The sequence below is a fragment of the Chionomys nivalis genome, chromosome 15, assembly GCF_950005125.1.
Source record: "Chionomys nivalis chromosome 15, mChiNiv1.1, whole genome shotgun sequence".
Taxonomy (NCBI): Eukaryota; Metazoa; Chordata; class Mammalia; order Rodentia; family Cricetidae; genus Chionomys; species Chionomys nivalis.
Genome location: NC_080100.1, coordinates 55,278,688 through 55,305,638, shown reverse-complemented (window position 1 = coordinate 55,305,638; position 26,951 = coordinate 55,278,688). Strand labels below are relative to the sequence as shown.

The 26,951-nt window shown below is 37.9% G+C and overlaps 2 protein-coding genes and 1 non-coding gene across 4 annotated transcripts in view; 2 read left to right on the top strand and 1 right to left on the bottom strand.

Annotated features, from left to right (window-relative positions):
• Positions 1-4,167, bottom strand: part of Xrcc4 (X-ray repair cross complementing 4) — a 198,199-nt gene extending 194,032 nt beyond the window's left edge. Inside the window, exon 1 of one of the 2 annotated variants that reach the window (XM_057789572.1) lies at positions 4,116-4,167. The gene's annotated coding sequence lies outside the window, so the exon portion shown is untranslated. Of the gene's footprint in view, positions 1-3,651; positions 4,090-4,115 lie in introns of those variants that run through there. The other variant, XM_057789570.1, reaches the window with a different exon arrangement.
• A 119-nt stretch (positions 4,168-4,286) lies between these two features.
• On the top strand, positions 4,287-25,972 carry Tmem167a (transmembrane protein 167A). The gene is made up of 4 exons (XM_057789914.1): positions 4,287-4,407; positions 14,539-14,648; positions 17,217-17,251; positions 22,286-25,972. Exons 1-4 carry the CDS (start codon positions 4,405-4,407, stop codon positions 22,354-22,356), a joined length of 219 nt encoding a protein of 72 aa, XP_057645897.1. The 5' UTR covers positions 4,287-4,404; the 3' UTR covers positions 22,357-25,972.
• Positions 15,164-15,298, top strand: LOC130887712 (small nucleolar RNA U109). Its single transcript, XR_009058405.1, has one exon. It is a non-coding gene; the product is annotated as a small nucleolar RNA U109 (small nucleolar RNA).
• Positions 25,973-26,951: the final 979 nt, after the last annotated feature.

The window sequence follows — 26,951 nt, the reverse complement described above, 5'->3', positions numbered from 1 at the left end:
ATCTGAACTCGGGTCTTCATGCCGAGTCCAAGTGCTCTTACTAACTGAACTATCTTCCCAAACCCTATATTTACTTTTGCATGTGGGAGTGTCTGTTTATTTGGTTGGTTGGTTGGTTTGTGATCTGTATAGGGATGAAAAATATGAATGTGTGGATTATTGATATATGAATATTAAGTTAAAGTCTTGGTATCATAAAAAGGAGATAAAGAAAGGAAAGGAACATAAAATAATGATCAATAGAGCACTTTAACAATAATTGTTTGGGAAGAACAAAAGGATCTAGCAGTGCAAGCCTAGAAGGAGAAACCAAGGAAGCAGGAAGAAAAGCATGTGACTTGAATGTGAATTAAAGCATGCAAAGAGAAGCATGTGACTATAGTTCAGAGACAAAGCTAATAAGTAAAGGAAAAAACCTTCATGGGCGAGGAAGTGATCAAACGATAAACCAAATATGACCATGCCTGAGGATCATCAACATCTGGAGATCACTGGTAACATTAAGAAGAGAATCTTGGTGCGGTATGGGAGCAGGAGTGGTTTTGGAGAAAACGCATAAAAACATCAAACACTAGAAACTGGGACAAAAGAGAGAACTACACCGAAATGTTATTGCTGGGGAAAGTAAATAAATGAGGTTAAAATGTAAAAAGATTAACAATATATTTTTTAATTAATAGAATATTTAGTTATTTTTTGTCTATCAAACCCTTAGCCAAGCACATTGTCCAGACTTCCTCAGGAGGTACAGGAAAAGGAATATACACAGCATACTGGCCATGAAAGAACTATGGGAGGTAGAAGTGGGGACAGCTACTTCACATGGCAAAGGAAATGAGAAAGACATCCATTAGGCAAAAGAGCCCCATGGCCTCTCAGAGGGCAAAGCTCAGAACTACACAGAAGATCTGTTGCTTGAGAGAAGGGTTCCTGGCATAACCAGTGATGAGGATTCCAAAAACAGTCCCAACCCCAGCCCCGGAGCCAGCCACCCCAAGGAGTAGCTCCAGCCCCAGTGAACTTGGCAGCTGTGTCAATATCCCTTGAAATGATGCTGGTATGGAAGCTGCAGCTAGGGTCAGAGGACTGGGACTGCCAAGCTGCTGAGGCCCCATCTGTCAATGTCTGTTGTCAGTTCAATTCCACTGCATACATCTGACTATTCAGCAGCTGTGCGATGCTCCCAGAAGCAGGTAGAGAAGGACTTGAAGGAGGCATACAGCTTTAGGGGTGAGGAGCTAAGGCAGGCGAGCGGCTCCCAGGGTAAAGAAGACACCTAGAATCATTTCTTAAGATGAAAGAAAAGAACATGTCAAACAAAATTAGCCTGCCATAATCTAGAAGTCACGGGGGAAGAGAATGAAACACATAGAGACCAGGAAGGCGCCAATCAAAGTCAAAGGAACTTAGCTTCAGTTTATGTATTTGGTTAAGAATCAGAAAAAGCAAGCACAAAAACAAATGAAGGAATAGATGGATAGAATTATAGATAAAAATAAAACCTAGTAATATATTTGAGTAGCAATAAATAAGTAATTAAAGTAAAATGAAACCACAAATATTATCAATAACAGAAATCAAGAAAAAAGAAAATGCAATGGTCTGGGAGTATAAGAAACAAAATTAATTAATTTTAAACCTTTTATTGTGTGAATAACATATGAAACTGAATCATTTTTCCATCATTATCCTTCCACCAGAGAAGGAGAATGTGATGTACACCGTAACACTTATTGTGTACCAAAGACTTGGGTAAATTACTTGCTTGTACTTACTCATTTAATCCTCAGTGAAGAAAGCTAAACGCACTCCTGCAGAAAACTATAAATACATCATTTCATATACAACCCTGTGGATCATGACATGAAAGCTGAAAATCCTCCTCCAGATGCAGAAAAGACAATAATGTCTGTCAAGTTTCAGTGTTAGGAGGAAAATGACCCAAATGATTCTTTTTTTTTTTTTTTTTAAAGTTTTTCGAGACAGGGTTTCTCTGTGGTTTTGGAGCCTGTCCTGGAACTAGCTCTTGTAGACCAGGCTGGTCTCGAACTCACAGAGATCCACCTGCCTCTGCCTCCCAAGTGCTGGGATTAAAGGCGTGCGCCACCACCGCCCGGCCGACCCAAATGATTCTTTTTTTTTTTTTTTTTTTTTTTTGGTTTTTAGAGACAGGGTTTCTCTGTGGTTTTGGAGCCTGTCCTGGAACTAGCTCTGTAGACCAGGCTGGTCTCGAACTCACAGAGATCCACCTGCCTCTGCCTCCCAAGTGCTGGGATTAAAGGCGTGCGCCACCACCGCCCGGCCCAAATGATTCTTAAATGAGAAATTCACAGTAAATTACAGAAGGAAGAAAGGAATTGTTCACTTAAAATTAAAATCAAAATCAGGGTCTCTGTGTGCCTAATCACCTTACAGGTTCCCCACAAATCTAAGTATGTTAGATTCATTTTTGCTATTTTACATGAATACAATAATACCATACTCACGTTCAGCTTTATCTCCCCATAGTATGTACTTCTATGAATAACTTAAAATTGACAAATCTATTTGCTACTACTTTGAAGTTAAGTTATGGCCTAAAGTAAAAAACTATGGCCTAAATTGTTCATAAATACAACAAACCAGTTACTATCTTGAACTTTAGCTTACTGAGGCTCCCTTGAAGCATAGCCTCCTACAGAATAGCAATCTCGGGTGTCAAAAGGTAGCACTCGGCAATTTTTACATGAATAAGTCATTTATAACATCTACCAACGCTTTTCACTGCTACAGAAGCTAAACTTAGCGAGCTCAGCTCAGAACATATTTTCCTTTTTTTTTTTTTTTTTTTTTTTGGTTTTTTGAGACAGGGTTTCTCTGTGGTTTTGGAGTCTGTCCTGGAACTAGCTCTTGTAGACCAGGCTGGTCTCGAACTCACAGAGATCCGCCTGTCTCTGCCTCCCGAGTGCTGGGATTAAAGGCGTGCGCCACCACCGCCCGGCTCAGAACATATTTTCTACAACTACATTTGGAACGTTCATATTTATTCAACTTGAGTAGTAAGGTAAACACACAAGAATTTTGAAATGATTTAATAACATGTGGAAAGTACTGTGCACGGTATCATTTCCTATTGCCCTCTTCTCTATGCCCCCATTAACTTCCTCTGCTGCAGTCTCAATACCACTAATAATGAAGAGCCTTAATTTGAATATTTGATGAACTTTTAGCAACTGAATAGAGTTGATTTTTAAAATCTAATTATAATTTCAAATAAAATCTTAGGTGCCATACAGTATCATACGCAATCACATAGAGCACTAAGTAAAAATACTGTGTTGCCCTAAGTATTGGATTCTCATGATTCAGCTGAATAGAGCTCATGAATCAATATATCAAATCCGTTTCCTTCGCTCATGCTCTATACATATCTTCTAGGCCAATAAATTAAAGAATAGCTACATTTTGAATAAAAAAGAAAACCACACTGCGTAAGAAGTATTTGGATACACAAGATTTCCATAATTTTGATACACTTGGAAGCGTGAAAATTCCCGACTTCAGAATCACTGGATCATTCGAAGAAGGATATATAATTGAACACATCAAATTACACCTTGCCCATATTTATAAAATTCATAAGGAAAACTAGAGGTAAAATAACGCCCTCACCTAGTGGTACTAAAGTAGCCAATTACTCCCCCTCGGAAATAGGTGGTTCCTTTCCAGTAGCGACCAGAGCTCTTGCCCTCTCTTCAGGGCCTACAAAGTCTAAGTCCCCGGATGTAGACCAAACTGGAAGGGTGAGGGCGGGCGGTGCAGGGGCAGTGAATCCACAAGCTAAACACAGTCCTCGGAATACAAGTATATGTCACGCAGTAACACAGCATATTCCAACGAGCCTCTCACTCTTGCAAGTCAAAAGGCACAAAAAGAGGAACCCCAAAAGGTGACACCTTAGGAAGCCCTGACATCCCCTAAGATCAACAAACACAAGGTCACAAACAGGGTAAAAGCCGCACACTGAGCAGCGTTGGAGGCAAATGTCAGGGAACTACAGGAGGCTAAAATGGGAAGAAACAGGAGAGCGCAAGTATTGCTTATGCAGAAAGACCGCAGCCACTTCCGGGCCCTACCTCTCAGTGACTCCACTTCCGGTCTCCTCCGAAGAAAATGTGGGCACTCAGGATAACCCGGTGCGGCCAATGAGAGAGTCCGCTAATTCCGCGGTTTGCGCGGCGTCGCCCAAGCCCCGCCTTTTCCGGTAACGAAAGCCTATCACAGAGTCGGGATGGCGCAGGCTGGGCGGAGGCGCCGCGATAGGCCCAACCGGGCGGCCGGAGAGAGCGGGAAGCGCAGCGGGCGGGCGTCCTCTTCCGCCCCGGCCCGGAAGGGTGATGTGGCTGGACCAGCACCGGCCTCACTATGGTAAGAACCTGGGCTGCAGGGCCGCGGTTGGGCTTCATGGAGGGACTGCGGGGATGGTGCGGGTGCTGTGGGGCGCGGGAGCCCGGGAGGGAGCCAGGTTCTCCGGGACCCGGCGGGGCACAGGCCGAGGAGTCGAGCGGCTCTGAGGCTCGTCCCGGAGCATCAGGCCGAGAACGCGAGGGAGAGCGCGGGTGGTGGTGGGCTCGGCCCCTCGCGAAGAGGCCCCCTTGCTGAGCTGTTTAGTACAGTTTCGGTGGCATGTTCGGCCGGGCGGTTACCTACATCTGTGGGCATCCACTCTCAAACGCTAGTTTCAGTTTCCTTTTCCCCTTTTATGTGCTCCGTGTATCACCCAACCCGCATCTTACAGTGGTAATTAATAGATTGCTGCTTGTCCTTAACTCTAGATCCTACACCTTCTCTTCTACCTGTTGAATCCAAAGCTCTGAGATAGGGCCTCTTCCCCACCGTTTTTTTCAATTGTAATGGTGCTTCTTTGCAAACGGATGTTTTAATGATTCAAGTTCCCTGCAAAGTTGGATCTGTCTTGTAGGAGCTTAATGTGCTTCCTCGTAGTAATGTCTGGCTGTGTTCTTCCTCGCAAACCCCCGCCCTCCCTGGGATTTCATGTTAGTGTTAATGATTGTTTAATAGCCTAGACCTCAGGAAAGCTTTCAGTGCAAATCAGAAAATAGCAACCACAACAAAGTTCAAGGCAAGGAACCCCGCACCACCACTTAGGTGAAATTAAAAACCATTTATAAGCATATTCCTAGCGAAAGCATGTATTTTTTATCATCTGAAAAGCAGCCATGACCCCACCCCCCACCGGGATTCCCTGGTGAGGAGATACTGAGTTTGAGTTCCCAGGAGTTGTTCCAGCATCGTCTACAATACACAGCCTTTAGAACGGTGGTCAAAAGCTCAGTTAGTCTTTCCTGCTCTCTTGACAGTTTGGGCATAAATTGGAGTTTCTTTCCTAAGCAAGATTAGCACCTGGGAAAGGAGGTAGCGTTGATTGGCACATTTTTGTTACCTGGATTAATATTTTAGTGTCTATTGCAGCCTGTTTTGCTGCCTACCACACAGTAACATACACTTAGCCATAAGGATGTGGTTAATACGGTGGTACTAAACTTAGAAGGACGCTCTCTTTCTCTTTACCAAGAAACTGGAGTAGAGTAACTTTGCTCATAGAACACACAAAGATTGAACTTTTTCAAAAAACAAAAAAAGCTTTTGTTTATTAGTGCTTGGTGTGTATCAAGTTCTGTTTTAAAGAGTTCCTATGCCTTGTCTTGCTGTAAACTCCCACTTCTGAGATATTTAGAGGTAAAGGAGCAGAAAAGTAGGGTGACCGAGTTGCCTCAGCTCTCATACCTAGTAAGTAAAGCCAGGCCTTGGGTTTATCTTACTGTCTCCCTACAGAATGGTAACAAGAAAAATGTCACCTGTGTTTAGTGTAGATGTGCAAGTTTCTTCTGTAGTTTTCTTTTTTCAATCCATGATTTGTTGACTCCATGGAGGCATAACCCACATTGAAGGGTGAATTGTACATGTTCTTATATGTGTACAATGGCTATGAAAGGATACGTGATAACATTATTGAGCTATGGGACTTTTTTTTTTTATCTACAAGTTTTACTTTTTTAAGTGTTATAAGAAAATATAATTGTATGCAATGTATTATTAGAGATATTACTGGACATAAATATTTTAATACACAAAAAGGATTAAGTATATTGTCCACCCAAGATCATCTTGATTTTATATATTATATATGTGTGTATATATATATATATATATATATACATATATAGCATTGAAGGTAAGGCTTAAACATAGCAGCTCCTTTAATCACCGTATATCTGGTCCTTTCTGGTCCTAACCACTGGTCAAAGATGTCATTAATCGCACAGGAAATCCAAGAGGTAAAGGCAGGTTTGTGACAGAAACATTTAGGTGATAATTCTTGTTGTATTGACAATAAAAAGGACAGGAGAAAAACATGTATCTTTAGTGTTACAAAAATAAATTTGATCTTATGAAAATGTTCCATTAATTTAACTCTGAAAGCCATTGCACACGGTGTATAAAGTGTAATGTAGGTGCCGTGATCTTCTCTCAGAGTACTTAACTGCTAATAAATGCTTTTGAGTTCCCAGAGATTGTAGCTTCTTTAAGTCTAAATTTGGGGAGTTGCTGTGTTTAAAGCTTTGAGCAGTTCTAGAGAGGGGCCATTGACACATGGCCAGCACCCAGCGTTCAGCTTTTCTCTTTTACCAAACAGCCAGTATTTGATTGTCTTTTTTTGATTTCAAAATACATTTTTTCATAGTAGGATTTGCTTTTTACCCTTCAGAATATCTTTTCAATCATTTTATCGAGGCGTCCTATGAAGATTTCATTTTTTAAAGCTATCAAGTATTAGTTCCACCTTTGGACTAGATAGCTACTGACACTGCCTGAGGTGTATGAACTCTGAACTGTGGCTTGACTCATAATCAAAGTTCTGTAGTGAAAAATGAGTAAAGTCTTTATGCACTTCTGAAACAGGGCTAGTTAGAGCAAAGGCAACTGAGGAGAAATGTTGATTTATTCGGTGATAAATGTATGTGCTAAGTAGTCATAAGTGTAATAGCCTCTGGTCCTGAAGGGCATGCATGTATTCAGTCAGTTTGGGTCACTTGTGTAGATTGGGTGTTTTTGTATTTGGAGCTAATATTTATCTCCATTTTGTGGTTCCCATTTTTAAAGGACAATAGTACATAATAATTGCTAAGTAAAATCTAGTTGGAAAATGCTGACCTGACCAAGGTTTGCAAACGATAAAATGCTGACCTATTTTCTCATTATGGTATATATTCTATCATAATTAGGTTAGGGGTGTTGATTTCTGTGGTCTTCTCTACCCTAAGGAAAAAATAAACTAAAAAGTCTAGCTAGTGTTTTAAATTTTTGTCTTTGGTGTTTAACTCTTATTTTTTTATTTTTTAGTTTGTTTATTTATTTATCCTGACCGAAGTTTTCATTATATCATTTCCTCCTTCATTTCTCTTCAGAAAAGGGCAGGACTCCCATATTACCAAAAAATGGCATATCAAGCTACAGTAAGACTAAGCATCTCCCTGTATTAAGGCTGGGCAAGGTGACCCAGTATAAGGAATGGGTTCCAAAAGCCAGGAAATGAGCAAAACACAGCTCCTGCTCCCGCTGCTAGGAGTCCCACAAGATCCAACTACAGTTGTCACGTATACCGAATGCCTGGTTCAGTCCTGTGGGGTTCCTGGTTATTGGTTCAGACTCTAAACTCCTATGAGCTTAATTGATTCTGTGGGTTTTCTTGTGATGTCCTTGACCCCTCTGGCTCCTACAATCCTTTCTACCTCTCGAGCAAGATTCCCTGAGCTCAGCCTAATGTGTGACTGACTGGGTCTCTGCATCTGTTTCCATTCTTGATTGATGGAAACTGATGACAGTTGGGCTAGGCACCAATCTCCGAGTATAGCAGAATATTGTTAGGCACCGTTACATTGACATTTTTTTTTCTCCAGTGTGTTTGGTTCTGTCCTAGGTCTCTGGATCATTCAGCTCTGGGTCCTGGTATTCCAGACAGTGTCAGTGGTGGGCTCACTCTCATGGCATGGGTCTGAGGATGGAACAATCATTGGTTGGCCACCCACAATCTCTATTCCACTCTTAACCCCAGCACATCTCATAGGTAGGATAGCTTGTAGGTCGAAGGTTATGTGGCTGGGTTGGTGTCCAGTCCCTCTATTGGAAGTCTTGCCCAGGTCACAGGAAATTACCAGTTCAGGCTGTGTATCTCTGTTTCCTAGAGTCTTGGCTGCAGTCATCCTTATAAATTAACTCTTAATTTTAACGTGTTTATGGAGTTAAGCTAGAGGAATTAATGTCAATAAAAATTTAGTTTAAATGTAAGCAATAAAAGTTTGAAACTCTTAAGACAGTGTTACACAAAAAGAAGCCTCTTACTCAGCTAATATGCTGAACATTTTGTTTTGCTGATGCTAAAAATAAATCTTCAAGGAGCACAGTGATCCAATACTTAGGAAAATCTGGTAAGTTAAACATTCTTTCTGTTGATTAAATCTTGTTAGTAACCAATCTTTAGAGGTAGAGTGCCTAATCTACTAATTTATTTCCCCGTTTTTTTTTTTTTAAGATTTTTGTGATATGTTTGATACCAGCTATTCCCAACTCCATATTTCTAATGTTTAGAGGTGGTTTCTTAAGATTTCTGATTTAAAAGTTCTATTAACATATGTCCAGGCTGCTTTCATTTATAATTCTAGAGCAAGCTCCCACTTCCAAACTTGGTGGATATAGCTTTAACATTCAGGAATGACTCGAAATAAGAATGCCCGTGGACCCTTACATTATTTCACTACTTAAGTACTTAATTTTACTTCAGAAAGAATATCGGAAAAAAAAAGAACGATTATCGAGTAGCTTCTCATCTGGCTGCTCATCTGGAACATAGTTGTTCCAAACTATTGGAAGCTCTGCTTAGTTATGGTTGGTGATTAGTCTGCAATGGAGAGTTACAATTGAAGAGCGTAAGAAGAGAATAATTTGGTAGTCTCTAATACTGTGTTTTAAAGTGAAGTGCACAATTGTAAGTGACCTAAGGTCAAAGAAGGGTTTCTGTGTCCCACAGCCTAAGGGTTACTATTGTGTTTGATACTATGTTTCAGTAAATGCCACAGGCAGCCCTGCTTCAAGGGAATGTCATTTGATGCTTCTTTATGAAAAGGAAACATTTATAGATGTGGTAGACAGAATGGACTCCATGCAAAAACATTACCTGCACACACATACGAATATGTTTCTAATCACATGTGGCAACAGACTTTGCATCCAAATTTTCATTATCTTGGGGGGAGAAGGATCAATAAGTTGCTTTTGACCCAGCACTTCCGATACTCCCCTTCTCTCACCTCCAGCCCATTAAAGAATACCTCCACCTGTGCAAGCAGAGTTTATTATAGTCTTTGCATATCACTTTTAAGAGTGAGATTTGGAGACAGTGTGCCCATCAGGGTTAACAAAATATTCCTTTTTACAAGAAACAAAGTATAGATCAGGAAGTCTGGCAACTCGCTAAACCGCTAAAAGAATGAAGAACTTAAATGGAAAATGTTGTTTCTAAGTTTTCTTTATGGCAGTATCCCATTAAAAACAAAATCTGCATAAATACATGTTGATGTGTGGAAAGACAGCCAGAGTCTCTTTATGTATTAAGATATAACAATGATAATCTTCTAGTTACTCTAGGGCAGTAGTTCCCCTTTGGGGATCACATCAGGTATCCTGTATCTCAGATGTTTGCATTATGATTCGTAACAGTAGCAAAATTATACAGTTATGATGTAGCAATGAAAATAACTTTATGGTTAGGAGGTCACCACAACATGAGTATTAAATATTAAAGGGTTGCAGCATTAGGAAGGTTGAGAACCATTGCGCTAAGGATGAAAAGAGTTCAGAACCCAGTGAAGGTTTTGTATTTTACTTTGATACGTGTAACTCTCTAAGTTTACTTATATTACCCATGGACTTTAAAAAGTAAAAAGACCAAAGAAGTTAGTAATTAGCAAATCAGCACACAAGAGCATATGTATTTGTGACTCCTTGATAATTAGCATGTTTCATAATTACTGTTTTAAATTGTGGAGTCGTTGAGTATCTAGAGTTTTCAGTTAGCAAGTTTGCCTACTCAGCTATACATACCTCTTGAAAGTGAATTTATTGTGTGTATTAGAATGAGAACAATACACCCTTTTCAAGGTGTGAGCACCTTCAAAGTTGGGTCTTGATAGAACATTGGAATTGCAGAAAGTGGTAAATGTGAATACTAGATAGAAATTACCTCGGGCCTTCACAGCCTAGGCCGTTTGCATAATCGGAAGAGTATTTTTGTCTTTGCTCATTTATCTGAAATGCCTTTGACAAATAAATATAAATTCACAACAGTTTGTAGACTTCTTTTAGATAATTAGCAAAATTATGTACTTAGTGCTTTAATCTAAATTGATTTTTCTCAGTAATGCCTGTTATTAATGAAATTTACATCTTTTTATTTTGTTATCATGTGCTATCTTTGTTTAGCTCCCATTCTTCTCTTATTAAGATCTTTATGTGGAAAGTCTCATTGATATTTCTACTAAATAAGGGCATCTGTTTCTTTTAACCCAGAGAGTAAGTTTGGATCAGTAGACAGCAGATGCTGAGCATTGGGAGAAATGTTACAGGTAACAGGCCAATGTCCATAACTTAGAAAACAGTCTTGACCAGAGTCTAAGTACATCTGAAAGACATTACCATCTAATGTTATCTATTTAAAATACAAACTTCTTAAATCCCTGAACAAAGTTGCATATATCATATATTTTGTACATGTAAACAGCTTTCATTTGTAAATGATTATACACATACAAATTATATATACACATTCCACTTAATAATAGGCATGATGGTGAGTGTTGTTTTATCTTTTATTATGAAAACCTTCAAACACAGGAAGAGAAAAAGAAGGCTAAAATGAGCTTTTTGTATACTCAGCATTTCATAGGCAACTCTACTCCCTACATGCACACACGCACATACGTGAGCGTGGACACACACACACACAGAGACCAGCTTCAGTGTCTTACCATTCAGATTATTTTTCAAGGCTTTCAGGGGAAAAAAAGCGGAATACATGGTGAAATCCTTAATTTAGATACCCCATTAAGAAGATAGTAAACCTACTTTGTAAAACTAGCCATTTTACCACTAAAATCCTTGGTTTAATATAAGTGTTAAATCTAAAATTCCTTAGCCAGCCCACACACACACACTCACACACAAGCACACATACACAGACATACTGCTGTGTTGTCTTTTCTGGAACCTACCATTTTCTTGTTCTTTCTAAAGGAACAAGAAATCTTTTGTGGATTAACACGTGTTAGCTTTCTTATTAAAGCTTTTCTTTTGAAAACTTGTGTTGACACTCAGGGTTCCAAGCCATCTCTTGCTGGTACTACAATATAATACTCTTTAGTTTTGAAAATATCCATCTTTTTCTAATCGGATAATTGGGGTGTGTGATTGTCATCTATAACATAAAGATATAATATCTATGATGGGTATGAAGATATAAAAGAATACCAGGTGAGGACTGGAGAGATGGCTCAGCAGTTAAGATCACTGCTCTACCAGAGGACCCAGGTTCAATTTCCAGTACCCACATGGCAGGTCACAACTGTCTGTAACTTCATTTCAGGGCATCTGACACCTCAACACCAATGCAAATAAAATAAATTATTAAAAATAATATCAGGTGAATGTCAGTAGTTGTTGTTAGTTATGAGCTCCAAATAAGGAAAGATTTGTGCAATTTAACTTTATATCCTTAGTGTCAACTTTGTTTTCCAGAGTGGACCCTAAATATGCATATTGTTTGCCTAGAGAGAAATACTATCAGTATATTCATGTGCATGTCAAATGATCTTTGAAAGACAACCACTGTGGCAGTGTTTTAACCATTTGGCTTCACAGACATCAACTTAAAACCAAATTTAATTAAAAGCCAATGCATATTAAATACCACCTTTGCTTTGTAAGTGAGCAAAATCTTTACACAGGAAAACAAGTATTAAAATGGCTATTACAAGTGTTTTTGTTCATCCTTTGCAGACCATAAAACTTACACTCACTGATAAAGTCCACCCACAGTCATCCTTATTTTCCCACTTTGAATCAGTGCTTATAGATCTAAGACTATACTAGCATTGAGATCTTGCATTCTGTCTGCCCAGTTCTTAATATAATTTGTATATAATCATTTTTGTCACTAGTTATATTAGTAAGTGGGGATTGGGTTGGTAGATTGCTTAACAGGCAAGCATGAGAACTTGAATTCAACCCCCTGTGTCAATATTTTTAAAAGTGGTCCTATAATCTTATGGATGGAAAGGCAGAGAGATAGAAGAGTCTCAGAAACTCCCTGTTGAGCTGGTTTAGCTGAAGTCACAAAGCCCAAGTTGCATGAGCGATCCTGCCTTAAAAATGAAGGTAGAGAGTGGAAGGACCAAGCCTCTCGCCACCATACATGCATGCAACTACAAATCCATAAGCTTGCACACACTGAGCACTATTGGTTAATAATGTGCAATTCTGGCATTTTTCAGTAATGTCTTATTTATCAAAATATGTAAAAATGATTTTAGTAATGCCTGGCAATTTAAGAAAAATAATTTTCTTAAAATTATCCTGTCCATTGTTTATTTATTTTTTCATATACAAGCTTGAGAATCAACTGTCTGTTTCAGAAGTCATGTGTTGGTATTAAGTTCATTTTATGGGTTAGCTTCACAGCCTTAGCTTCAGAACTGAGAACTTTATCAGTTGATACCCTTATGTGTGTTAAGGTAGTTGTTTGGGTTTGGGGGTTTTTTCCTCCTCCTAAAACTTTGCCTTTGTTACTAATGTAATGTAATTCTTTTTAAGCTTAGAAATCTGAAGGTTTTGCTCTAGTTACTCTTTATTGTCTTTTTGTTTCATTTTTCATTTGGTTAATAATATAATTCTGATGGTTATTTATGTGTACATTTTGGCCATTTGTTTCTCATACCTGACTTATCTCTTGAAGTTCATAGCATTTTCACTAGCTTCTGATATTTTCAAGTGGACCTCCCTTACAAGTAGCAGTTTTACCTTTGAAAAATAATTATGATGTATTCCTGCTGTTTTTTAAGAAATCTAGTCACACTGTTGTGGTAGGTACCTTTAATCCCAGCACTTGGGAGGCAGAAGCAGGAGAATCTATGAGTTTGACACCATCCTGGTCTACAAAGCGAGTTCCAGGATAGCCAGAGCTGTTATGTTACACAGAGAGACCCTGTCTTGAGTAAACAAAAAAAGAAGAAAGAAAATCTTCTAATTTTGCTTCTAAATTTACTAAATAGGCATACTGTTGACTGGAATTGATGTATTTTATGTGCCTCCTAATGGAAGTGTCTAATAACGGAAGAGTTATCATATGATGTTCTTGCAGCTTCTTAAAAGCTTCTCTTCTTTTTGTTTGCACTGTGCTTCAGACACCTTGCCAGGTTTTAGAGATTGACTGTGCAGTGCTCACACCTCTGGAGTGGCTTGTATAGCGGGAGTGGCTTGTATAGCGGAAGTGTCGGTTGCTATGTGAGGCGTAGAAAAGGTTCCTAAGGGAAAGTGCCCCTGGAATCCCCGCACTTGAGAGGCAAAGGCTGAAGGAATCTCTAGTTCCAGAAGAGCCTATGCATTAGAAGAACCGCGGAAATGCAGAGGGAGGACAGCTAGGCTATGGGAGCCTTCCCGACAGAGCTTGACTGATAATCTAAAGAGAGGATTCATTCAGCAGTTAAGGGTACTTGTTGCTTTTTAGAGGACCTGAATATTGAATGGAATGAACCAAACTCTAGTTTTTTTTTAGACTTGAAACCCATGATTACCTGTTTGCCTCTTTAAATATATAATTCTTAGGATTCCTAGTAAAACTTTACAATAGAAGAAGGCACTGTTACATAACGAGTAACTGAAAAGGAAGAGCAGGTGCTTTTCTTTCACCAATGTCTAATAATCTTAATATTTATCAGGGCTTGGAACATAATTTCATATTTTTAAAATATGCTTATCCCAGGCAAAAAGCTCAGTTGAAAGAAACTTTAGTCAGTATTTAATCTTTCTCCCTGGCTTTGCTCAGATTTGTAAATGCCAAATGAAGGCTAAGACTTAATGGTCCCGGGGCTCACACAGCCAGCCCCTGGCAGTGTGGAGAGCACCTGTCCTCTCTCTAGTACTCTGCACGCCTTGACCATCTGCGTTCACTATACAGAGTCCACTTGGCTCCGGTGGTTTGAATCCATGACATTCAGTTTCATGGATTTACATTTCTGATGCATCTCCTGCATTCTTTGCTTTAAAGAATGAAAGGAAAGTACACTTTTAAAGACTTCATGATGTTGTTTGCATGTTGTGCGACATCGTGTTGCCTGTAATGTGGAATTGTGTGGCATTTTTTGGATAGGAAATTTCTCTTGTGATATTAATTTGTTTTTGTTTTGTTTTCTCTCTTTCTCTTTATAGTCTGCCATTTTCAATTTTCAGAGTCTGTTGACTGTAATCTTGCTGCTTATATGTACGTGTGCTTATATCCGATCCTTGGCACCCAGCCTCCTGGACAGAAATAAAACTGGGTATGTTTTCCTAATGATATCGGTCAAGTCAGTTCTCACCAGCATCGAATGTAAATCACCATGAGCGTCATTAGACAGTTTAATTCTATTTATAACTTAGTTTTGATTAAGTTTTTGCATTTTCTTCATGCTTTAAAGCTCTAAAATATTTATAGTACCTTACTAAATTAATGAGTAAACTTTAAAAATGATCTAGTGTGGCTTGAAATTTCACATACTAAATAAAAGTGGACTCAGGATTCTTTTGACTGAAGGTGAGATATGTTATATATCCATCAATTGTTATCAGTGCCCTGGTAACTTTGTAGACATGGTTTTCCCCTTGCCACCCCCTTCTCTGAACTCCTATTGTACATGATTTTATAGCTTTTTATTCTAATCAGTTATTTGGAATTGTAATATAAGTAAGACCCAATAAAATAGGAGTTTGATCTTACAAAGTAGTCACTACTAAAGTTAGACTTGAGCATTTTTACTATTCTAGCGCCGTCGTGAAATTTCTCTTCAAAGGGAAGTTGCATGTGGACATGTCTGCCCCTCTTCTCTTTGGGAGTAGGAATGTATCCATAACATGCTACATTGATCAAGGAGTTCTCAGGGCTACCAACCTTACAGTAGAGGTTGAGTAGTAGTATATTTCTCCTACATTAAAGGTCCCCAAAAGGCTTTCTTGTTTTTACATTTCAAAATATAAGCTAATAGGGTCAGTTGTGTGTACAATTAGAAACAATTTTACTTGATTATAAATAAAAACTTCTTTTCTGTAGAAGTGATTATTTGATTCTCTTTTCTCACAAGAGATTTGTCATTGTGTTTACCGTGCCTGGGTGGAGTTACCTCACTGTCAGGTGCAATGCATTTTTGATGTCTTGACTATTTACATTTAACTCCATTTTCTACAAACTGATTCAAATGGTCTGGACCAGGGCTGCACTGCAGGACTGCTCCTTAGACAGCGTCTTCCTAGTTCCCTGGGCTTACAGCACTGTCAGCAGAGGCATACACATTCAAGCCATAGAAATTAAGCAACAGATTGTAGTGGTTTTTAGCAACTAACAAAGTTCCTTTGAAAAAATAAAAATAAGCAGCAATCTAGATGTTCAGAGGCATACCTTAGGAAATTCTCTGAAACAGCTCACTGCTAGATAGGTCTGAACTAAGTCCGGAGTAAAAGCTCCTTATTCCTAGACTAGACTTGGGAGACCTGCCTTTTGTGGCCTGGTGATTTCAAACTGTTCAGGATCCTGAGGTTCCCATGAAGGGACTTGAGATATCTTACTCTGACCCATAGGTACTGAGAATCAAACGCACATGGTTTTGCAAGGGTGACCTCAGTTTTCTATTTGGGTAAAAAAGCTAATTCTGAGTAATGCTTAGATTTCCTGCCCCATGTTCCTTCAGTGCACATCACTGCGCACAGCCCTGTTACTGTTCTGCAGACTCCTCATAAAGTCCTCTGAGCATGGATGCTGCTCTGAAAGCCATGAAGTGCGGCCTCAGAGGCCTCACCCTAAGTTGGGATGAGTTAAAGCACAGTCTGGCATTGTCAGTAGCTTAGATTATTTTAGGAATTGTATTTGCCTGTAAGCTTGCTGTTTAAATGTGGGGAATCATTAACCATCTTTCCTTGAAAAAAAGGTATATAAATATCCTTGATATTTAAGCTCTTCAGATAAAGAAGATAGTCTTCATATTAGAAATAAATAAGGTTGATTTGTCTTAATTACTACTCTGTTTATAAACATAATTGTGAACATAGATAAACATATTTCCAGGTATGTATATATCTCAAAACAGCTGTACTGTTTTGATTTATTTTGTTGTTTTTTTTTTCAAATTTTTTTTCAAATTTGCTTTTGCCAAAGCTGTTGCTTTTTATGTATTCCAAATAAGTGATATGTCCATGTATGTGTGTATATTTAACTCATAATTTCCTTATTCATGGAATTTGAAAGAACATCTTCATCTTAAATGTTATTCCTGGAATATATGTCTTAAATGTCACACTTAATACACTCATGCTTATTTCCACCTAAACTAATAATTTTCATTATATTAAAAATGTAGCCTTACATTTATGTATATTTCCTTGTTGACTAGCACATGTAAGGACTGCTCCTAGAGTTATGGATTAATGAAACACATAGCTATAATTTGTAAGAAATAAATCTTGTATATTACAAAAGCGCATCTAAAACCTATCCTCATGTGTAATTATCTCAAAATTACTGCTTAAATTAACATGTAATTTTTCTGCTTTTGAAAGTGACAATGAGCTTGAAGTTGAATGAATTAATTCATTGAGTCCTTGTGTAAATTTTAGCCACTCTCACATTAACGTGCTCTAATTCTGACCTCTGACACACATGTAGTCCAGTTAATACTAGCTTCTCTCCAGTGCTGGTTCATGGTATTTCTGGCCCAGTTTTCGTATATAACTGGTGGCTCCTGACCAGTGAGCACATCTTAAAGTCCAGTATGTAGAATTAGTGTTCTGTGATATTGACAGAAATGAACTGGCTTTCGCAGTAATCAGGAATTGTTTTTGTTCTGTTTTATCCTGTGTAGACTATTGGGAATATTTTGGAAGTGTGCCCGAATTGGTAAGTGTCTAATCTGCATTCATTTCTTCAACTATAAATTATTGGACACCTTATTTATGTTATACGCTTGGTAATCAATTGTCAGTTTTCCAAGTATAGGCTTCTCAATCATCTGTAATTTTGTAAGAACTTACAGAATTCTCCCAATTTTCTTTTTCTGCTATTTAAAACTAGATGTAATGGGGAACTTTGTAATATTTTATTAACAGGGATATGGAAAAATAATAAAACACAGAGCTATGTTCTGTAAGAAATAAGTCTAGAATATTACAAAGACTCATGTAAAAACTATCTTCATGTATCATTTTCTCAAAATTACTGCTTTTAACATAATTTTAAAGACTTTTTTTTTTTTTTTTTTTTTTTTTTGGTTTTTCGAGGCAGGGTTTCTCTGTAGCTTTGGTGCCTGTCCCGGGACTAGCTCTTGTAGACCAGGCTGGCCTCGAACTCAGAGATCCGCCTGCCTCTGCCTCCCAAGTGCTGGGATTAAAGGCGTGCGCAACCACCGCCCGGCAATTTTAAAGACTTTTGCTACACTTTTTAAATATTTGTGTAAGGGTGAGGGTACACACACTACAATGTACGTGTGAAGAGCACAGCTTGTGGTGGTTACTTTGCTCCTCCACACAAATGGTTGCTGTAGAGGCAAGCCTGAGGGCAGGCACTTTTTCCCACTGAGTCATCTCACCTGCCCTCATGAATACTATTTTGATAACTAAGGATGAGCTTCATTCACGTGTAATAACAATAGTAAGGTTATTTGCATTTTAAATATACATCAGGTTGACTTCTTATTTTATCCTCATTTGATACTGTTCACGTAAATTCAGAGTGGTCAGAAAGTAAAGGAAATGTAGTGCAAAAGTAATAATAATTTTTAATAATCAGCTATATCATCTTTAACATATCTAATTAAAAAATAACTTTGTGGTGCTTGCGTAGACTACCCAGACTGGAAGTAAAGTTTGTTGTCTTTGGAAATATTTGCATGACATGTACTTGTAATTAAACATATGTATATACACATTAATGTCATATTTCAATATTTTATTAGCCTTGAATTTCCTTGTAACTACCTTCTGTTAAAGCACAGTTAACTTCATAATTTAAAGAGTATGCCTTTTTTTATGCCTTTTTAAGCTAGTTTATCAACAGCCCACATGGTCCACACTTAACCCTTGAGTTAGGATTTAATCTCTGAGTTCAAGGCCAGGCTGGGCTACAAGAGCTAGTTCCAGGGCAGACTCCAAAGCTACAGAGAAACCCTGTCTCAAAAAAAAAAAAAAAAAAAAAAAAAGAATACTTAAACATTTTTCTAAAGTCCTGGGAGCCAGTGTAACATAACTAAGCACAGTTGAGGTGTAAATTGGACTTCAGAGTGTTCAGACATCATTTGTTAATCATTTCACTAACTTTCAGGAGAAAGTTTTTCCTTCCATTGGACTTTTAGATGATAGGCAAGTATCTACTAGAAATTAGCAGTCTAATGCTAAATTGTCCATGTTTCTAAGTCTTTGGGATAGTTGATAAGTACAAAGGATTTCTCAGAATACCTTATTGAAAGCCATCATTCTGATGGAGTGATAGAAGAGAAGCATTATACCCCTAATGTGAAGTTTTCCTTCCTCTGTGTTCTTCATGATGCCTTATTCTTTCCTATGGAAATAAGCATGAGAATTCATAGGAAATATGGCTCGCTTTAAATTAGCAAAAGAATATGTATAGCCTAGATCAGTTTTCTACTATTCAGGGAAGATTTTGGATTCTCTTGCATATGTGTTCAACGTATAGCCCAATCTATCACTTAAAACTTTTTTTGAGATTTTTGTTTCTTTATTGTACTCTTTAGACATGAATTTCATAGATAACATTGTTGTATCTCATAAAATTAAACATGCCTTGAACAATTTTTTTATTGTCAAAACTATAGAGTCTGGGACATACAGTGAGTACAGGTTTTTGATCTCCCTAAATATACAATGCATAGATGGCCAATCACAATAAAATTTTCCAGTTCAAGATGTCAGTGATGCTAACATTAAAAAGGCCTGGCTTAGATTTATAGAGATTTTTATAGAGGCTTATCTGCCACTCAGTAATGAATAATGCGTACAAACCCTAAAATAGAAGAAGAAATCTTGAACACTGCAAAGGAACCAAGAAGAGAAACAGACTGTCACACTCATCGCTAAGTGTAAGTGTAAACCAAACTGCCTAAGAGTCCAGTCACCTGAAAAAGAAAATATATTAGACCAAAGTATCGCCAAGAACAAGGAAGTTAAAAACCTGAGTAGTATCCTGCAGGGAGAGACAGCAGAGATCTGGCACTAAAGGGCTAACGTTCCTTTTCTGTCATATAAAGTTGCTAACTTCCAAAGAAGAGATAAAGGCTTTTAGCTTTGTTTTAAATAGGAGTTAGACCTGTAGACAATTCTATTTAGTAGCCAACCCAAGTGTCCTTTGTGTGTATAATTATGACTAAAACTTAAAGCGTCAGACATACAGTATATGCCTGTCTTGATGAGTCCCTCAATTATGGTCTGTTTTTCTGTCTAGTTATAACTGCCTTTCCTTTGTGCGTGCTCAGCTATTTATGTGACACACCCCCCCTCCAATCTTGAATGGCTCACGTAAAAGTGTTATGAAAATCTGAAAGCATTTGCTTTCTTTTAGCAAACTAGCTTTGAAAATTCTGGTGCTGACACACATTTTTCTCAAGAGCCTGCTGCTCTCTATTACTGACACACAGTATATCCACAAAGAGAGGATGCAATTGTAACGGGACTGTGGCAGAAGGCAGGTCATCTTATCTTGTTACACATCATATGACAGCAACCCTTCCCACTCACTTACACAAAGCTACGACCTGACAAGAAGAAACCTTCGTACTCGAGTTCAACTAAAGATGCCCAGCTCTACCACATGGCAGTCTCTTAAGAAAATGAAAAATATGAAAATGAAACCCATCTGTAAATTATAGCATTCTAAGTCATGAGATGAGAAAGAAAAGAACTTCCTCAAGAATTAATACCAAGCAGATGGAAAACTCAATTCAGGGGTAATTGCTCCCTTTGGGTGTTTACTGCAACTGTGCTAAGCAGTGGACATACCAGCCTTGAAAAGAATAACAGACTTTATAACATCTACCTAAAGTTTATGGATCAGTGAGGTGTTTTTGTGGGGCTTTATTTAGCACTAATGAATTAACATTGTAAACCAGTGTTCTGTTTTTAATTTTTTTTTTTTTTAGTTAAATCAATGTTACTCTAAAACCACCTTTTCATTATAGATTCTCCTTTAATAGAAGGCAGTCTGTTAAATGTCTGTTGGGGGTGGAGGCAAAGGCAATTTAAAAAACAAAAACTTTGAGAACACCAAATCTGTGGTTGTTATTTTACTTTACTATGGTTTAATTTGAGAATTTTGTTGGTTTAGTTCGGTTCAGTTCAGTTTGATTTGGTTCAGTTTAGATTTGAGAATATGGCCTCAATATTTGTGGACTATATCGATTGGTGATCTTTCTGGAGGATGGAATTATAGGCAAAAACCCTGAATAAATGTTTGCTGTTTTAATAGATGTAATATTTAAATATATCAGTGTTGACACAATGAAGAAGCTCTTAACATTGACAGTGACCTTGAGAATTTTACTTAATGGAGATGTCAAGGTTGACATTTATGAGAGCCAGGTAAAGAGTATCTAAGGTGAACTAAGGAGCTTAATTATAGGGAAGTGGAATTTCCACGTTGTAGAAGAACCTAAGTAAGGCTAGTCAAAGTCATCTCTTAGGCTCGCAAAGAACTCAGACATACCTCAGCTCTTTCCATGTGACTGATGCTTTACTTTTTATGCCTGCTACCCTCTGAATTAGTACAGTTTACAGGTACTAAAAACACAGCAACAATGAAAACGAATTGAATTCCCTTGCATGGTCTGTATGCTAGCAACACACTTTCACAAGCTGACATCAGATCTTAAATCAGGCAAAAGAAAGTGTGGACACTAAATGTGGACACTCTTAAATGAATGTGGAATTGACTCATTAAAGAAGTTATTGTGTTTAATACCTACTTTTAATTAATCTTAACAAATTATTGAAATACTGAGATTTCAGAAATTTTGTGAGTGGAAATGATGCCCAAAATGTTTCAGACTTCAGAGAATTTCCAGATTTTTAGGGATGATCTAGTCAAGTATTCCAAAATCTCCCAAATGGAAATACTTCTCGTCCCAAAGATTAGATAAAGAATGTTTGACTGTAAAAGACTTAGTACCATGTGTATCAGAAGTAGTCATCAGCTATGGAGGAGCTTGTGCCTATTTTTTTAATGGGATAATATTGGCTATCTTGCTGGTCTTCTAAATACTACGAGGGTCATGAACTGGTACCATAATACAAAGAAGATATATTGCTGAATGCTCTGCCTTAGATTCCCTAGAGAAAAATTCCTTGTCTTATTTTTTAGGAAGATACCTGACTATCCTTTTGCTCTGAGTTGCTGAAGAGCATTTCTTTGGCTCTCTCCTAGATTCTGCAGGGGCACGGCATTGGTACTTGCAGGTACAGGTCTCAGAAATAACTTGGGTTTAGCTGCTAACCATGTCGTCTACATAGGTCACTCTTGCAAACTACAGAGTCACGAATAATAATAATAATAATAATAATAAAATCTTTGGTCCAGTAGGATGGTTCTGCACTGGCCTGGTGATCTGAGTTCAAATGCCAGAATTTATAGACAGTTGGAAAGACAGCCCGCTCCAAAGTGGTCCTCTTTGTCCTCTGACCTCCACATGTACCCTGTTGCTTGAAAACTTACATGAAAAGCACATGATAAGAATGGTTTTGTTTTGGAGTCTTTAAGTTCTTTGCCTTGTGTTGGGTTGCAATTTTCGCACACCTTGTTAATCAGTTTGTATTGAGCTTGTTTTATTTTGCCTCCAGCTCCTTGTTTTCCCATCTCTCAGTAGTAACCTTATCATATCTCTATTAGTCATTCATTCAACCAAGATGAATGTCTTCCTTTTTTCAACAGGTGAACGCAAGAGTCCTTACGTTGCTGTATGCTGTATAGTGATGGCCTTCAGCATCCTCTTCATACAGTAGCTTCAAAAACTACCAGCGTGTGATTGCCATCAGACTCTAAACAAAGACTTGCCTCCAGAAAATAATGAGAAGAATAGTTAACCCTTTTATCTCTGAACATGAAATGAGATAAATTTCAAGATGCTGTTCTCTATTTTTATGCTATTGGACCAATGAGCTATATAAATAATTAAGATGTAACAGTTTAATACACAGGATGTGATTATAGCAATCAACCTCAGTCTGTTGCTCCAGTATTACTCTCAGCAAATGTCATTCTGTTGTCTCGGGACTGCTTTTCATAAGGTTCTTGAGGCCACAAAGTAGAACAAACGGTGGATTCCACAGGCTCCTTTCACTAGGGCTTAAAAATGTTGTCCTCATTGAATGAGACCTTCTAGTGACTGGCCTATTTTTATTGGAAAAAAATTGTTCTATTTTTGTTGTTGTTGCTATTCTTATGGATCGCATTCATATTTAAACCATTTTGATTGCTAACCAGAATACCTCTATCCTTGGCAAATTATTACAGGTGTAAAATATTTAAAACAAAACCCTGCATTTCTTTAATATAACATGGTCAAGTGTGGTCACAGATACAGCTGCCGTTCTCTGAGAGAGCATTCTTAGAATGGAAGCAGGTAGAACAAGAGCAGACTAGTAGTCTCACGTGTTCTCATTCTCGCTAGTGTCAGCTCCTCTAAATAGAGCGTGCGTTGTAGTTATCCCAAGTGCGGTTTTTGTTGTGTTTTTAATGCATCTCTTTAAATACAGTTTCTTTTCTGTCAGCTTCAATTGTAGGTGATAAACACATCTCATACCTGCTTAGTCTGGATCCTACGGTCTAAGTATCTCTCAGCTTTGACACTGAAGCAAGAATTTGAGCAGTTTGTAATGTAGATATATGCAAAGATTGGGAATGAAGCCTTAGTATAAAAAGGCAATTGGAAGTGGGAATCCATTGCTATTTTAAAGCTAAGAGGAATTTAATCTACCTGAAAACACATACTACACATAACATTTATTATTTAAGTACTGGTTTAAGTATGAAAGAAATTTTTTCTCAGAAATGAAATTCTATAGAAACAGAGTACTGAACTTGAAGCCTTTTTAAGTAGCATTATCACCCTAGCCCAGACAGGCACAAAGCTTGCTAGACCACCAGGTTTTACAGACTGCTCGAAGCTGCATGGATTGCACTTTAGGGTAACATCAAAGAAGCTTACTTTGTGTTTTCTTGGGATCATTTTTTTCAAAAGGATCTTTGGAATGTCTATAGTTAAGACCTGTCTATTTTACTTTGGACAGGAAATCAGATTATGGTAATTATTCTGCTCTGAACTGCATCTTGGGCTTTATATTAGGTCAAAGATTTCTAGGACGTCCCAAAAATCGGACTCCCTCATTAGCATATTTGTGCACAGTAAGTCATCTTTCAAGGTCTGATTTCTGGGTGGCCATCTGTTGTCCATCTCTGCTACCAACTGAATTTTCCGGAAGTCTTGTCAACATTTTTTCCTAAGTTAGCACACATCTCATAAAAAAGGAAAGAATAAAGAATAAGGCCTAAAATGTTTGTTTAATTTAACATTTCAGACAGTGTAGGTGGAAATGAGAGGAACATAATTTGGACTATGTGTGGTAACATAAAACGGTTAACTGTGTGTGGCAGCGCATCTCTATCCCCGCCATCCTTCTCTTTTTAAGTAGGGCTCTCTGGAGTGTAGGATCGATGCAAAGGTATGGGATTTGATTTAAAAAAGAAAGACATTGCTGTTTTTGATGTGTAAACCCTGACTCGTATTTTCCGAGCCACCGGGTGGTGTAGGGGTGTGAAGCCCACAGGATACTCAGCTCTGTGTTCAGATGGAATGTGGAGGAGCAGTAAGCACTGCTGGCATCTGGCCTCTACACAGTGGCTATAATACACAGCTTAAGGAGGAACGCTGAGACCCAGGGGATAGCAAGCTCCAGATTGGCTCTAGAGTCTTTATCCATGTCTCAACATTTGTTTTGTATTGGTGTTTGGTTCATGGTGAGTGTCATCTGTGCCATTGTCAGTGTAGGGACATGTCTTATTTCCAGGCAGTCCTTCAAGATGGTCAGAAGCCACTTATTTGTCAAATTTTTGAAAAAGAGTTTAAATTTAGTTCAATGTCTTGCTGATATCTCTTCTACCTATGCCATAAACTACCTTATATGTTTCCATTCAAGATATTTCCTACTGGGGTTAGTAAGAATATGTAATTTATAATAAATTCCTTCATCTTCATAATAAAATTATTCTCATCATCGGATAACACATTTTTATGAATTAAGTTTTCCAAGTTTACAAAGTCCATCAAATCTTTGCCGCTATTTGTGAAAAAATATTTAGCACTTGTAAATAATTTATATTTCAGGAAACATTACACAGTTCTTATGGTGTGTAACCATTGAAAATAGAAATATGAGTCGTTTCCCTGTATTCGTCATATAAATGAAAGATTGATGTATATGAAGTAGAATGTGCTAGCACTTGTTATTGAGATAATCCCAAGATTCTAGGAGCAAATGCAGAGCCATGATTCATTGAGGGTAGAACTTGTAGAAGAGCATGGAATAAGCTGAGCTTCGCAGTGTTTTGCAAAAGCACAGTTGTGTGTTAGATATTATATGTCCCTTAGTTTGTCGTGGCACTAACAGAGTATGGTATAAACCATGAAGGTGGACAGGTGTTATATTCTGGAGAGTCATGTATTTTACCTACCTCAAAACTGCAGATCAGTGTTTTCCCTCCTGCCTCACAAATCCTTCAGGAGGATAATAAAATCTCCCTCAGTTTATGAACAGAAAGGTTGACAGTGGAATACAATAGTAGATTCTCCGGAGATTTCTCTAAACGTTGTAGAAGCAACTAGCCAGTTGTTTCCAGAAACCTGTAAAATCTCATATTCCATCTGCTAAAAGCAGTCCCCGCTGTTAAAGCAAACACCCACACCAAAAGTGCACTGTTTACATTTCCTGGATGCACAGAAAATATTTCCAGTTATCAAGAACTTAAGCTGCACAGAAGCCTTTGGAAAGTTATTCCATCCTTGCAATCTGAAAATGTTTAGGGGCCACTCTTTTCTCTAATCTAGTAATAAATGTTCTCAAAGTGGTGCTGGCAATCACCCTTGTGACCTTCAGGAAGTCAAGACTAGTTTCTGAGAAATAACTTCATATTGTTTCTCCTTTGCCCTAAACTAATTCCTAAATAGTCTGAAATTCTATTCCAGTACCTTTTGGAGAAAGAAAAATGATTCGTGTTTAAAAGTGGAGGTGATCATCCTACTCTGATTAGTTCATATGTCTGCTATGTAATAAAAAATGAATTGTCAAAAAGCCTCTAGTTTTGTCTTATCACATTAAAAAAAAAAAAAGTAGGGTGGCCATTATGACCAGAGTAGCTTATCTACTTTAATGTGTGGACTTGTCAAGATAGGTTTCGAGGTAATATTTTACTAGTTTGTTTCTTAAGACTACCCACACGACCTCCGTTGCAGCTCTGCAAACTATAAGTATCTGAATAAATGACTTCTGTGTTACTCTGACCATGATACCAGACAAGAACAACAGGGAAGTTTGTGGGGTATTTGTTTCCCTTCTAGTCATAGTGGAGGTTTTTTTTTTTTTTTGGTTTTTTTTTTTTTTTTTTTTTTTTTTTTTTTTTTTTTTTTTTTAAGAATATGTGGCAGGGGCTTAAAACTTAGTGGACCAGTGAGCCAGAGTGAGTCCAGGAGCTACAGACTAGCCCAAGCTCTATCTAACCTAATGTCCCTTTAGAAGCCTACATCTCGTCTAAGCAGGTCCTAATTCCACAAGTTTCTTTTTTCTCATCAGTAGGAAAATAGGCATCCCCAAAAGCCAAAACTGATTGGCTTGTTTTCAATCTGGTCTTGAATTGCCACAGAGGTAATGAATAGCAGTTGTCAAATACAAACAATTTCAAATATATTCTCAACTGAGGACCTGCAGATAACACATTGTGGCACAAGTAGCTATCAGTTTGAGAGTCCAAACCCTAGAAACCCAACTCTTCTAATCAGCACTTTATTGAGAAATAGTTTGTTCTTTGCTTTAGAAAGCATGGTCTTTCTAAATATGGAAATCAATGTATGCAAACCTTTTTACACTTATTCCTGGAAAGATGTCCCTAACCAGGGATTAGCAATTTTGGCTTTAATTAGGCTTTAAATTCAAACTATACAGCGAGTATGACAGCAGTATTGTAGTTTCTTGGGATTTTGTGTACCTGCCTTCCTATGTGCCATTGTAACTTCCAGTTGATCTAAAAACAATTACTAAATTTCGCTTTTCTCTCATAGAACTCAAAATGCCATTGTAATAGACTATTAAACTTAACATATATGGGAAAGAAAAATTCAGAGGATTTACATGGATGTCCTTTACCAAAACAAAATTAGAGGTAGAGATATTAAGTAAAGACATAAGTATTGGAAGTTAGGGTGAGTTATTTACACATACTATACTTTCTGTCGTTCGTAAGAACATATGGGGGCTGTGTGAGAGCCAGATACTACTGTTACTGTTTTATTTGACAAGGGAAGTGCCCTAAAACAGATGTGCAGAGG